Source organism: Rhyacophila brunnea, unplaced genomic scaffold (assembly GCF_057557595.1).
Source record: "Rhyacophila brunnea isolate RB1 unplaced genomic scaffold, BYU_Rbru_1.0 scaffold_16, whole genome shotgun sequence".
Classification (NCBI taxonomy): domain Eukaryota; kingdom Metazoa; phylum Arthropoda; class Insecta; order Trichoptera; family Rhyacophilidae; genus Rhyacophila; species Rhyacophila brunnea.
In genome coordinates this window covers 4,236,993-4,252,253 of record NW_028232816.1, presented here as the reverse complement: position 1 = coordinate 4,252,253, position 15,261 = coordinate 4,236,993, and the positions used below count along the sequence as shown (strand labels likewise).

At 33.9% G+C, this 15,261-nt stretch overlaps 1 protein-coding gene across 1 annotated transcript in view; it reads right to left on the bottom strand.

Annotated features, from left to right (window-relative positions):
* Window positions 1-11,358: 11,358 nt before the first annotated feature.
* The window catches only part of LOC147074224 (uncharacterized), a 33,496-nt gene continuing 29,593 nt past the window's right edge, over window positions 11,359-15,261 (bottom strand). The window contains exons 10-11 of the mRNA XM_085944038.1: window positions 13,992-14,246; window positions 11,359-11,790 (exon numbers count right to left, since the gene is read on the bottom strand). Coding sequence (XP_085800164.1) covers window positions 11,499-11,790; window positions 13,992-14,246 — 547 coding nt within the window. The 3' untranslated portion in view covers window positions 11,359-11,498. The remainder of the gene's footprint in view (window positions 11,791-13,991; window positions 14,247-15,261) is intronic.

The window sequence follows — 15,261 nt, the reverse complement described above, 5'->3', positions numbered from 1 at the left end:
TGGTTGATAAAATCAGTGATTAGTGAACACATTTAACTATAATTGATGTTTGTATATTTTACCACTTGACGAAATGGAAGCTGTCAAAAGTTACTATATTCAAAACACACTTTTGAGATAGTCATGACAAAATATATTGTACGACAACATCTTCTTGGCTACGTGAAGGAGGGCGCTGTTGTCGACTAAATGGGAGGAGCATGTTAGTTCACAGTTTTAACACGTAGCCAAAAAGATGTTGTCATAGAGTACTTTCTAATCTAATTAATTATAACACTGCATTAGTATTTTTGTAACCATTCCTTGTTATAATACTGTCAGTTATAAAAATGTTTTTGAACATAGAAGCTTTTGACAGGTGTTGTTCTAATTCTAATATCACCAGAATGTTCAAAAATGCAACTGTATTCAAATGCGGATTAGGTAACATATGAAATCATGCACACGGTATAGTTGGGTTAAATCACATGTGCAGAAAGGATTCACGCATTTACAACGTCCTACACTTCTTATTTTTTGCCATGTCTTATTACTTCAGTGTTCAGGATTGTTATTCTATTCTATAATTTATTCATGTTGCCATCACTAAAAAACCAATCTAGCCATTATTAACAGGATACTTAATTTCTAATAATATTTATTAATGTGATAGCTTTATTAATATAAGTTTTATTATTTCAGTCGAATATATATTTTAAAAATGCATAACTTTAGTTTGTAATGAGAATATTTATAAATTAGTGGTGTACAGAGGAATCTTGATTTATCGTTTTTCAAAATTGTTATTCCTGTCAAGTTCAGAAAAAGTTGCATAATATAGAATCTGCACTGATGGTTGAGTTTTATTACGGGAACACAAAAAGTGGGTTGCCTTCTGGATGAGACTATAACAACGTTTAAATCTCAAGTGTGGAGAAATAGGGGATAAATCTAAGCACATGTTAAAAAATATCTTATTTTTAATAGTTATATTAGTATCCATAATAAACATTAAAGTTTTCACGTAAATGAAACACGCATTTGATATTGGTAATATTAGACACTCAAATCGTTTTGTGCTTCCTGTGTTTTATTTGTCTGACTATTTCTGTGGTTTTATCTAAATTGCCATTTTTTTTGCATACTATTGACTCACCACTTTCGCGACCTATGTTTCCTCATACATCCATACTGTGGACTATTAGTGAGAAGGGAATGAATTTTCCATACAAGCGTTCTATTCTATTGTACAACTTTGGCATACTTTGTAAATAAACCTCGTAAGTCCAAATTACATGTTAATGAATATGTTATAAACCACAGTCAACAATGCATGTTTTTACTTTTATCACGTGCTAAGGCATTTGATTGCTCATACATCTGCATTGTGGACTTATTGACAAAAGGGTATTTTAAGGCCCGAAAAAAATTTATTCTAAAATGCTTGTCTTGCATTCGTGGTTTGGTATATATCTTCGGTGTTTGTAAAAAGGGCGAATTAACCTAAATGCTATTTTACAGAAGGATTTTTAACTTTTGACATTTATTTGTTTATTACCTGTGGATGATTATAAATATCTAACAAGTTTATAATAAAGCTTAGAAAGAATACTGTCATTATAATAGGTATTATTATATAATATTTTAAAAGGTCTAATATGTCACATTCGCTTTTTATTTTGTAATTTTAATTAATTTAATTTTAGTCGATTATCGTTTTTAAGTACTTTCATGTGAAGATACAAATTCGCCGTTTTTACACAACAAAGCTAGTGGGTACATATCGTATTTTCATTAAAATCTCGATTTCGCCAAAATGGTTGATTCGCCCTTTTTACAAAACACCGACGATATGATCACTTCAAAAAATGATAGATTATGAATCGTCTATACAATTTTTGGTTTATTTTATTGTACATCTTTGGAATACTTTGTAAATAAACCTCCTAAGTCCAAATTATTACATGTTTATGTACCTTTTATCACCTGCCGAGGTATTTGAATGCTAATTGATCATAATATTAAATTTAAACCTTTAATTTTTGCACTGGTTGATATAAAACTAAATTCGAAATAATTTTATTTTAAAATCAGACTTAGATGGTTTGTTAATTAAAAAATAATATTAAAGTTAATCAATTATCGATAAGACTACATATCACTTACAGCAACAATAGTGTTTGTTATGATCTGTTCTTATTTGTAAGTAACTCTGTAACTCAAAAAATCATTCTTAACTCTTAAAACTAGAGCAATTTCATGTTAAATCTCAAATTATATTATATGAAAACACAAAGCAATACTGATTCATATCTGATTTATTTAACCGGTTCTATGCCTTCAGCGAGTTCTCGCTCTATGAGGCCGTGATTGACAGGCGGCACAACCAAATTTCGCTAGTCATCTCGTCCGATTATAAACTCAAATTACTAACCACTGTCAATTAATTTGCATAATCTAATAAAAACACACAGTGACATCTGTTTCAATAATTATGAGATACTAAGCCACGAATTATCGATATTACAGTGATTTTACTAAGAGCTTCGCTCTACATTCGACGTGTATCGTTAAAAATCTGTGGCCTGTCAGATACTGCCATAGTAATGTCGTGAGGCATAGAAAAGGTTGAATAACAATTTTAAAACATAGTCCGTTTAATTGTGAGTCGAAATACGTGTGTGTACTTATTTTACATTTCCAATAACCTCATGTATTGTAGAATACGATCGTCTTATTATTGCTTGTGACTTGCACAGTTTTGTTTTTGTATTCTTTGGTACTTGGGTTGTCACCGTACGTTTTGTCTCTTTCCTTCACGGTTTCTCGACATTTCACAAAGTTTCCTATAAATAGTGTCAGTGCATTTTTGCTAGTGCGTAAAGGTGTTATTTGACGCGCAACTATATGTTAATTGGCGGTTAATATTTAGCTTCAGTCTGCTTCGTATGGCTCTCTTCATGAGGCGAGGGTTTTATCAACTCTATGGATATGTTTACAGGTTTTTTCAAAGTGTTGTCGCATTGGTCTCGAGTAGACAGAGTACGTACCAGTGACGAGGGGTGGATCTAGGCTGCTCAGTTTCGACACACTAACTGCACACTAAAGTTTGTCAGACATACTTATTTGTTTTCGTTGAAGAATACAATTTGCAGATGGTGCTGGTTAGTTTCGGTGATGGCACAGCTGTTGTGCCATCATTAGTTGGCCATTCAATATAATTAGCATGTTATTTAAATGTGGTAATCTTGCCAGATCCAGGATTCAAACCTGGGATCCACGGTGTTCGGTGTTATAGTCCAACGCTGGCCACCGTGGGCGTAAATATAATTTGCGAAAAAAAAATCAAAAAACTACGACTTCTCTAAAATGTCAATTATAACACTTTACAAAATTCAAGGTAAATCGATGGTAAAATCATTAACTAATATGGTAAAATGTTTTAGGAATATTCCGATGGATGTCAGTATGTGAAGCGCCTAGTTTCAAAAGCCCCTAAAACGGTTTTTCAAAATTTTTGAGTTACATAAATGTATTCAGATGGATATTTTTGTTACCTATACGATGGCCAAAGATTGAACTTTAAAAAACGCCAAAAACCGTCAATACGTATGATCAAAAATTAGGATAAATTTCAAAACCCGCTAAAATGGTTGGATGTGCTTTTCAAATACCCCTAAAATGGAAAGCCAGAATACTCTTTAGAATGTAACGAATTAAAAAATAAATACATAAAGTTCACAGATTTAATAGATATGATTTTTTCTCATTTTTGTCAAAACTACCCAAAATCGTTTTTCTCATTTTTCTCAGAACTACCTAAAATCGTTTTAGGGGCTTTTGAAAGTAGGCGCTTCATGTGTCCTATTTTGAAATTATTTGTTTTGACCGAATAAGTAGTACTACCGAGATATCTCAAATCTGGCAGTGATCGGGTTAAGAATACATGTTACAGATGGTGTTTTTTAAAATTCATCAGGCCCTGCCTAAACCAAACCATAATCAATAAAAAATATTCTTCTATCTATAAAATATCTAAAATCATGTACGGCTTAATTGCATAATTTTAGATAATTTATAGGTAAATGAATATTTTTTTACTGTTATCTATTATGACTTGGATTTGGCAGGGTTTAATTGAATTTTAAAAACTAACAAGCACTATCTCTACATTGTAGTCTTAGTTCAATAAAAATAATTACGTTTGACTGACAAATTTAGTGTGCACTTTTATGTCTGATCTTAATAGCCTACCTTCACCCTTCGCCACTGGTACGTACTACTTGTGTTTGCAAATCTGTTGAATCTTTCAAAAGTGATCAACTTCAAAAAAATTGTTCTCCAAAATGGAGTGTACTTAAGTATACAATTTTAAGTATTTTTTACTTGCGTAACTTAATCTAAAATTATTTAATAATGCCTATAATATGTATAGATTTATCTTATGCACAATGTTGTAAATATTATAAGATTTTCTATTTAGTTATAATGATAAACAAGCAATTGCTAGTGGTACCTACGTTAATATGTGTATATGTCACAAATGGCAGATTCCTCCCAGTGAAAACTCCTTGGTCCATGTCCGCCTCCTAAGGTGGATTACGTGGACACCGCGCGGCGTCTTCAAAAATCCCTGTCGCTTGCCAATCGTCCCATGTAATCGTAGCATCCCGTATATATAGCGCCTGTACACGTGCATGGATTTACTGGCAGCAATAGTGCGTGTTTTAAACTATCGCGACAATAACTGTTTACACGTAAAAGTGCTGACTGTCTCTCCAATCCCATTCTTTAAGAGTGAGCAAGATGCGATGTTGTCATTTTATGGTACTATTTGACAGGTAGTGAAAATCGGTTAAACCCAAGATGAGTATAGTTCTTTTTTTGCCGGCTGGTTCGCCACTATCGTTCTACTGCGCAGGTGCAGATCGAAAAAATCCTTACTGTCGCATGAAAATTCAGAAGCTTCCAAACTTTTTTGATTCATGCATGCAAGATAACAACTGTTACATACATGTTTACCCATAAAGTCAACAGTAAATCCATGCACATGTAAACGGGGTAATATACTCGGTAGATGGTTTTTGTGGCCTTCCAAGTATGGAAAGAATTTCGAAAATAAGGCAGGCCAGGTTAAGATTACTTAGAGGTATCCGTAGCATGTTGAGACGGGCCAAGCAAAACCAAACGTAAATAAATCACAATTATTTCGCGATTCTACAATTTTGAATAATTTGAATTCTTGTTAATGTTTTTTTGTCGTCTGTTTTTTATTTTATATATGATTTTTAATATTTTTTAAATACATAAGGTCCTTTTAAACGTCAGTTCAGTTTTGAAACGGCGGTGTAGTCTATCAGTTGCCAGTTCTGTTCGGAATTGTTGCTGTATATTTTTTTTTTCCGACCATTTAAAGAAATTATAATATTTCAATCAAAATTAAAACAGCAGTATCAAAAATATGGCAACATACTAATTTACTCGTCAATTTAACTGGCAAGTCTAAAAATGGATACGATAACCAATAGAAAATTTATCCTGTCTCATCTCCGTTTCGGTTTCAGTCGGCCGCTTCAGTTTTGCATTTACACGACAGTTTAACGGACAGCTCAACGGAAACGGAGACTGACTGGATCGCATAACTGATCGTTTAAGAACACCTTAAGAGGTTGTCCATGAATAACGCCATATGATTTTCGGTATTTTTTGACCCCCACTGATAGGATCTTTGGCATTGGGTTTCTTCAATTAGTAAACAGCCATTCAGATTCGCATCAGTGAGTCATGGCATTTCGATTTTATTGTCTTCATTGTGGAAAATAATGCACAAATGAGTCCGTGGGTAAAAGAACTGAGGGCACTGGATTGGGAATCCCTGTTCTAAAGTATGCATTTTTAAAGTGAGTTTTGCTGGGAGTGAACGGAATTATTTTTTATTCAGGTAACTGATTACCTAATAATCTTTGTATAAGCCGTTTGCAAAGTAAATTGATTGGTACATAAATATTTTATGGGCTTTTCAGGCGTATACACATCAAAGAGCAGTGGTGAAGGGTGGAGGTAGGCCATTAAGATCCGATAGAAATAGTGCACACTAAACTTTTTCAGTCATACGTTTTTTTTTCTGCTTTGTTTTTTGATTTGTTTTCATTGAACTAAGACTACAGTGTTCAGACACTGTTGGTTAGTTTTTAAAAATCCAATAAACCCTGCCTAATCCAAACTATAATACTTTTGATATGCTGTTGGTGATCCGCCAAAAATACTGCGAATTTTTCAGTCATACTTATTTGTATTCATTGATTTATTATAGATGGTGTTAGTGGCTTTTTAAATTTCATTAAGCCCTGGATATATCAAACCATAATAAATAAAAAAAATTCTATCTATAAAATATCCCAAATTATGTATGATTTTATGGCATAATTTTAAATATTTTATAGATATATTTGATACAGTTTTTTACTAATATCTATTATGGCTTGGTTTACGCAGGGTTTAATTGAATTTTAAAAACTAACTGTCATTATCTACACATTGTAGTTTTAGTTCAATGAAAACAAATACGTATGACTAAGAAAGTTTAGTGTGCACAATTTATGTTGAATTCATCCTACCTACACTCTTCGCCACTGTCAATGAGACATAACTATCTTTTGGACATAATATATTTCGGTATCAGTGATGCTATAACTATTAATTTATACCTTAATTCCGAGCTATGAGTTCATTATTCTAATATTATTTTATCAATTTGTCGTATAGAAATGTTGCACTTTAATGTGAGAATACATAATACTACGTAATTAAGTCCTTTATTTAATGAAACCTGTGAAAAATATTTATTTAAATGAACTCCTCAATCATGACTCAGTCAAAAGGCTGTATGTGACAATTTGCGTGGTGTTGAAACCATCACATAATGGGTGGTCGTGCTGACATGACCTTTGGGACACTGAAAATGAAATTATAAACAATCTAAAGTGATAAATAAGTCATTTTCACACAAAATGTCGCTTACACCCTTTTGGCGTCTCGATATACTTGTCAAAAAAATTATATTATTGCTGTAAAATAGAGTTGGTTCATTATCTTGGTTTTATATTATGATTTACACTCCCGTAATCAAGGCGATAGAGATAAATAAATCAATACAATTTTCCTATAAACCATCAATAACTATGTCTACATTTTGTTTATTTCATTGTCCAGTTCGCTTCAACTTTGTCAACTCTGAATAGTTTTGCGCCTGACTTAGATTGAATGTGTTGAACGCACGGGAAGCAGTAAATTGCCATCTTTTTATAATATGGTAATTATAATACAACAATGTAAAAATTGTTGTATTTTGAAAAAAAAACTATAGTACATACGCAGAAAAATGTTAATTTTAAAGTGTTTTTGGTTTATTAGGCATAAAATTATAGTATATACTTACTATTCATATATTTCTCGGAGAAACATTTGGTTGGGAACACTGAGTTATGATGTTGGTGGAACTAGACGCTCTAGCATTTTTATCACGAAAAATGGCCATTTCGAAACTGGTTTGAGGCAGCCAATGCGTGCACTACGCATGCGTATTCCTCTAACGAATGAAAAAAATGCATGAGTGTAGACAGTTATTAACATTTATATTATAATGAACTGGCATTTGAATGAATATAATGTATCAATTATTTTTTGCTGCACATAAAATGATTAACTTAGATTGCCATAAATAGCCTGAGTCATATTTACTATGTTTATGACCAGTAGACGATGCCAAAAGTACATAATTGTTGCTAAGATCTAAAATTCATAGTTATGTACAATTATTTATGTTTAATAGCCCGCTCAAATGTGCGTGGAAAATGCATATGTAAACACGTATTATCATGCAAGACAAAAGAGTTAAGTGGCTTCTGAATTTTCACGCGATAGTTGAAACTTGTGCGATATATATGCGCCAGCATAGTGGAATGAACTTTTTGACGTTAACCAATTAGCACCATGCAATGAAAATGCGTCTCTCTTACGGTTGAAGAATGAGATTGGCGAGACAGTCAGCACTTTTGCGTGTAAACAGTTATTATCACGATAATTTAATTTACACACTGGTGCCAGTAAATACAATGGTTTCATTATTAATGGTTACATACACGAAATTTGTTTTTATAAGTTTATTTTTGCAGTCTTGATGATTGTATAAAAGCCGACATAAATAACTATTGAGGCAAAAACATAATTAATTGTTTGATTCAATTCCGCATGTAACTATTGTGACATCTATAAGTTGTTTTGTTATTTTCTCCAATTAAGAAACATGGATTTGACCATTTTTGAAAATTACTTTCGACAGTTGTTTTTTTATCAATTTTTTAACAGTCCAATGTATGAAAATGTTTTATGTATTAGTTACGCTCTATAGAGGATTTAAATAGTAATTGTATTGTGTTTGTTCTATTCAGCATAATTTTTTGCATAATTATTGTGATTAAAAAAATGTGAGTTGAATTATAAAAATGATTCTTGTATTCCTACTTAGTTTGTAGAGAGTGAATAAAATAATTTTTGTCAAATAGTTTTATCTTTAGGTATTAAATGTGAAATATAAAAATATATTATTGTTTTATAAAAATTGTCTTTTATTTTTGATTAAAATTAAATTAGAATTACAAAGAATTCATTAGTATTATATTATTATGTTGATACCCTTTTTCTTAGGCCTGCGTCTTTATACAAGAAAGTTTTATTCCAAACATCTTTGACTTGCATCCAATGGTGTAGAATGGTGCAGAATCACCGTTTTTAACCTTTTCTACGCCTCCGTGTCCGGAAACTTGTACGTATGTAGTTCGCCGTAACACACTTCACCATGAAATGTTGTGTCGGAAATATATGGCCGTATATTAAAGACCGTCCAACCTCTTTGGGTCGTATAGTACTGACATAAAATTCATGTCTTAATAAAACACGGTTCTTGTCGGTTTACACTTTACAGGAAGCCAGCAGCAAACAAATTTTGAAAATAGCCGATATATTGGATCATTTGTTGGGTTAGGTTAGGTCAAGTTTTTCATTTTGGAATTCATGAATTTTCGCTATGCATGCTATGCACTAATTCATGAAATCAGCTATGAAAATTGAATTAATGTTCATATTGAATTTAATAAAATTGGAGACCGATAAGAAATCTCACGTCGACCTGTGCAACGGTGAAATGTTTTACGTACAATTTACATGTTACCCTATGCCTTACGATGTTACTATGGCAGTATCTGACAGGCTGCAGATTTTTAACGACACACTTTGAATATAGAGCAGTGATGCCAACCGTACTTTAATTATAGTACAATACTATAATTTTAATTCTGCGAAAAATGTAAAATACTATAATTTTAGCCCAAATATATCAAAATACTATAATTTTAAAGGATTCAAGACGAAAAATGTTCCTGTACTATATATTTTTCAGAAATACTATAATTTTTACGCCTTTGTACTATAATCAGCATAGACAAAGATGGCAACACTGATATAGAGCAGAGCTCTCACTACAATCGCTGTAATACTAATAATTTGTGGCTTATTATTTCATAATTATTCAAACAGATGTCACTATGCGTTTAATATTTTAGATTATGCAAATCGATCGACAGTGGCTAATAATTTGAGTTTAAAGTTGGACGAGATAACTCGCGAAATTTGTATGTGCAGCCTGTCGATCACGGCTTCGTAGGGCGACAATACTCACTGAAGACATAGAACCGGTTAAAAGATCTAATCTTCCCCACAACCACTTTTTCGAAAGTATCTCAAATTCAAAAATCTGTTAATATAAACCTCCACTCCGTGGAGGCCCATATGGTAAGATCGGACATGGTCAAAAAAAAGGCAATAAATACTCCCGTTGGATTAACAAATCATATTATATCTTATGTTTTTACTTACAATTAATTTACTGGTTATGAATATAGGTACCTATCTACATATTCTATATTCACGTGATTCACAGTTATTATGTACAACCAATGACATTAATATGGACGAAGCATCTAGAAAATAAAATGACACTCACTTTGTGTCGGGTCTGCCGGATGGCGAAATTCATATTTTAATATCGGTATCCTACGCTCAAATGAACATTCTGCTTGCAAGCGGTCTGGCGACACCGCTGGGTCTGCCCATACAAAATTTCTGACTGTCAGGTTTCGACTCCACCGTTATTATTGTGTTACAAAATGCCAATGTGGCTAGTTAAAAATTGTAAAAAAATCTACTAAACACTCCAAGAAAGATAGGATATCACTTTGCATGTGTTAGTATTATTTATTATTTATAAAATGCCATTTTAAGATATTGATGAATGTTTATTCAATGCAATTGAATGACAGGAACCATTGGACAGTCAGTCGCCTGTGATTCGCTGAGCTCACTTGCGTCTAATCTCCGAGAAGTCGTAAGTAACCGAGAATCTGTTTCTAACGCAATGAGTCATGACACTAATACGCCATTACAATAAAGGTTATATTACTATAAATTCTCGAAGCTTGTATCGCATAATGGAAACGGATACGTCAATGGTCATGTGACATCTACCTATACATCTGTGAATGACTTTCATGCACAGTTTCTCGTGCGCGCCGGGTATGAAGTGAGTCGTCCATTTAATATGTCATTGTGTACAACACATTAATATTGATGAGAACTGTTTGAAGAAGTGACGGTGCGTACTCCGGCCTACTACACCACTGGTTGCATCCAATTTTCTCACGCTTCATGATGTATATTATAAGTCTACGAGTATAATTTATATAACATAAATATCCTTTACTCCGATTGATTAAATCGCCATGAAACACTTGGCCAATGACTAGAAAGAGAGAATCTTCATGACTATTAAGTGCGTAATATATTATAGTGCATGTCGCGGACTATCACGTGATGTCATAGTAGGCAGCTACAGTAAAAAATGTCTAATGTCGTTTTTCTCGGTGCTTAAAATGTTATCAGACTGATGGTCCCATCCTGTAGCACATTTTGAATATTTAAATGAACATTGTTAGTCGGCAAAATCTGCCGAAATCACCAAAACAACAATGAGGTCACCTCACGTTGAACCGCACTGCATGACGTTTTGAACGTTTTTATCGTTTTCTAGTTGTCTACACTTTTTCGAATTATGTCAAAATCACGTTTTTTATTTTTAGTAGTCACTATGTATTTTCTATAAGAATATTGTCTATTATCTATGGTCTGCAGGTTGGGTTCTGTTCAAAAAATTATCTATGGATATAATATTGCAAGTAATTTTAACGTACGCACTTGTAGAAACTGTCGAAAATAATTGACAGTAGCACGAATAATTAATAATAATTCAAAATACTAATTCATTAGATTTGGCACTCTCTATAATTGAATTTAGAGAGGTGGTGATCGTTCAAAATATTCTGCAAAATGGCGAAACCATAGACTAAATTTGTCGCTGCGACAGCGTGACAGTGATATGACATGCATCTCAATTTGATCACAACTCTTCACTCTTGATGTGACTTCATATGTTCTCGGAGCGATTGTTTTCTGTAATAAGTTTTACCGCACGTAATACATCGGAAGTTTCTCTCTCCGGTATGTTTCCTGACATGGCTTTCGAGGCAGTATCGAGTGAAGAAGGATCTGTTGCACTCTTGGCATTTATGGTTCTTCTCCTGGAGGTGAACTCTACGAATGTGGGCCCTAAGATGGCTGCCGAGGCGATATTTGCACGGGCACTGCTCGCATCTGTACGCCTTGTCTTCCCAACCGTGTTTTTCGACCATGTGGATTTTCCTGGAACGGGTTAACATGAAGTAAATCATTCAAAATATATAATGTTCGACACTTTCACGGTTGTTTGGTATCATAATAGATTTTTGGGTTTTCACAGCGTGTTCTTCCTCCATCTTGCCTTGACATTTAGGACTCTTTGCAAAGGCCATTCTCAAAAGACAATGTATTGAAGTGTACCATTAGAGCAGTGTTTCCAAAACTTTCGACATCTGTGTACCCCTTCAATAATTTTCGTAACACTAAGTACCCCTCGTCAAAAATGCATATACTTTAATAACAATCAAAATATATTTATTTTTTTATTTTTTAGTACCTACATAAACTTACAAAATAATAATAAACGAAAAATAAAATTCATTCATAATACAATATAAATAAAAGTTATATTATAAATAATAACATTCATTATAATCAATGAGAAGGATGAAATAATTGTTTATGTTGAGATGACAAATCATCGTAATTTGGTTCCCTGGTTATTAATTTTAAACTGAGATGCGGTTCCACATCCAAAACCCTGTTTCTTTTTTTTTGACTTATAGGCCATCCACCCAAAATTTTCGAATGCGATTTTACGCCAGATGGCGTGCGAAACGTATGATTTGCTTTCATCCAAATTTTGTATACCGAACCCGAACACCGAATGCCCCTCTACTATAAGTTGAACAAACTGATTGGCAAATTTGACAGCTGCTTGCACTGACAGCCCGCGTTTGTTGTGAATTGTCATACTTGTTTTCTTCCGTGTTTCATTATGATTGAGTGAATTATTTTGATTATTGTCTAATGGTATTATCTACTTTACAATTGATCCTATAATTGGTGCTTCATTTTATTCAATCATGACTGCTTTCTTTATAACCAAACTTTGCTTTCGTAGATGAAACCCTACAACGCCGTAAATTTCGTAAAAGCGATGCTTTCGAATTCAAAAGTTTCATTAGTAAATACATATCAGACGCAGATGAATTAATTAATATATATATAAAGGTACTTAATGGTTATATTTATTCAATAACGTTTATTCGGTATTTGGATTATCCAGCCATAATGTAATATAAATCAAGAAATGATAAGTATGTAATACGACGTAGCGATTTTAACATCTTTTATTTTCAATATTGGCTTTTTGTTTTCTTTTATTTTGTTAACTGTCAATTCATGGTGGAACTGCATGGTATTGTTGTTTTAATTTAATAAAACGCATTTTTTTTTATAGTACTTATTTCACTTTTAATCAATAGATTAGGACCGGTTTCGTCCGCTTCAGAGGGACATTTTCAACTAGTTGAAACATCTTATCTAAACAACTTAGTTGAAAATGTCCCTCTGAGGCGGACGAAACCGGTCCTAATCTGAAAGTGGAATAAGTACTACAAAACAAGGCGTTGTATTTCTACCTACTAGAGGTATCTCGCGGCAAAATGCAAAAATTACGTCATGTATCATTTTTGTTTAACGTTTAAGCGTACAAACGCATACGAATGCGAATTCGCATTCGGGATAATAACATTGCATGAACACTCGACTGGTAATAAACGAATCGGCGTAAGGTTAGACCGTAATAAACGGCATTCGACGGCCTATTTCTATGAAAGGCGTGTTAATGCCTACAAATGCTGAAAAAGCAACTTCACATAGATATGAAGTTGGAAAAGGCGCATGTTGTATGTGATGTATTTCAAGACTTTCTCTGTTAAAACTAGATATACATGTTGCATTTGCAACCAGAATGATGTTAAAGTACTTTCCCTATATTTAGTTTTCAAGAATCTGTCTGAAGCTAATTCCAACAATTGCTCTTTTTCCGCATACGATAAACCTTCCAGCATGGATGTTGTATTCATGTCGTATTAATGCTTGTTACACGAGGCGCAGCCAAAGCCCGGTGCAACGCGTACCCCCACCAAACTTTTCCGTACCCCAGGGGGTACGCGTACGACACTTTCTTAAGCAGAGCCCTTTTTGACATACTTAAGCAGTGTTCGCATTCATACACCTAACGGTACACTTCAATATATTAATCTCTTGAGAATGGTCTTTGCATTGAATCTTTGTTGTAAGTATATTTTACCACAAATTACATTCTGTGTCTTCTTTGCCCCGACAACTGACCTGATGGCAATCACCCAGTTGTCCGACCGCCAAGCTGGCGACAACAAATCCTCATTCAACCTTGCAATATTGAAGCAGAAACTCACCTAGAATTGTATGTATTTAACAGTTCACCGCACTGCGGACATTTGAAGTGTAGCTTCACCCCCTGGTGATGGACCTTGACATGTTCCTGCAGTTTGGCTTTACTCTTGAAAGACTTTTCGCAGAGCTTGCAGTTGATTCGGATGTTGGAGTGCGTTCGGGTGTGTGCTGCCAGACTTTTCCTGTGCGGGCAGATCTTTCCACACACATCGCATATGTGACTTGGAATGTATTCTGAACAATGTGCATTGGATTCTCTGCAATACAAAACGTTTAGATGAGTTGTGCGGAAAGCTTTTACTTGGGTCCGATAAGGCGAGAGAGTGGAACCATTTCATCAATATGCACAATGCGATTTCTTCCCGTGGGGAGGAAGTAGCTAGTGCTAATGTGTTTATTGTTTATGGATGCTGTTGTGGTTTGTTAAGCCGGGTACTCACTAGCGAGCCGTAACTGTGACCGTTGTAGATACAGTAACCAGTATGGCCACCAAACAATTAGTTTGCGAGTCTAATAAATAATTATTTTGCATCTAGATTTGGTTACAGTATCTGGAACGGTTACAGTTACGGCTCACTAATGAGTACCCGGCTTTAGGACCCGCACCTCTTGTATCGCCTTAGCACTCCTTTCACTCTCTCGTATTTTATTGAACATTACCGGTGATTCCTAGGCAGGGTGTTGCGAGAATTTGAAAACGTAAAACTTACAACATGGCACCATTTTTGTTATTGAGTACAAAACATCAACTAATCAAGGTTTTCATATGACCTATAAAATAATAAAAATCAGCTTGGATGGTATATATATTCGAGTCAAAAAAACTGGCATTTTAACACAAAATCTTAACCAAACCATATACTTGCCGTTTAGAGGTTGTGATCAAAAAATAATCAGAAAAAGTCAATGATTTGAGTTACCCCATTCCACCCGCCATGTATATGCAGCCGCGGTTTGTGCACGGCCGCCTTCCATGACGCTATAAACGTGTCAGAATAAAAAGATTTTAGTGGCACACTTCCTTATCCCGAAATGATGCTGCACGGGACTGGTGTAGCAACCATGCACCTTAGTGCTTAAAGAAAGAGTTTTATAAGATAAACAGAATCTTGACTTGCTCTGCCACCAATCTAGAATCTCAATTATTTGAAATTTCGAGAGACATCTCAAGAAATCACCAATGAGATTCTCAAGAAATTGTCACTAGCCTAAGCTATACAAGAAAACTTGTTATCTCGGTTATATTAACCAAAATAGTTAAAAAAAACTCTT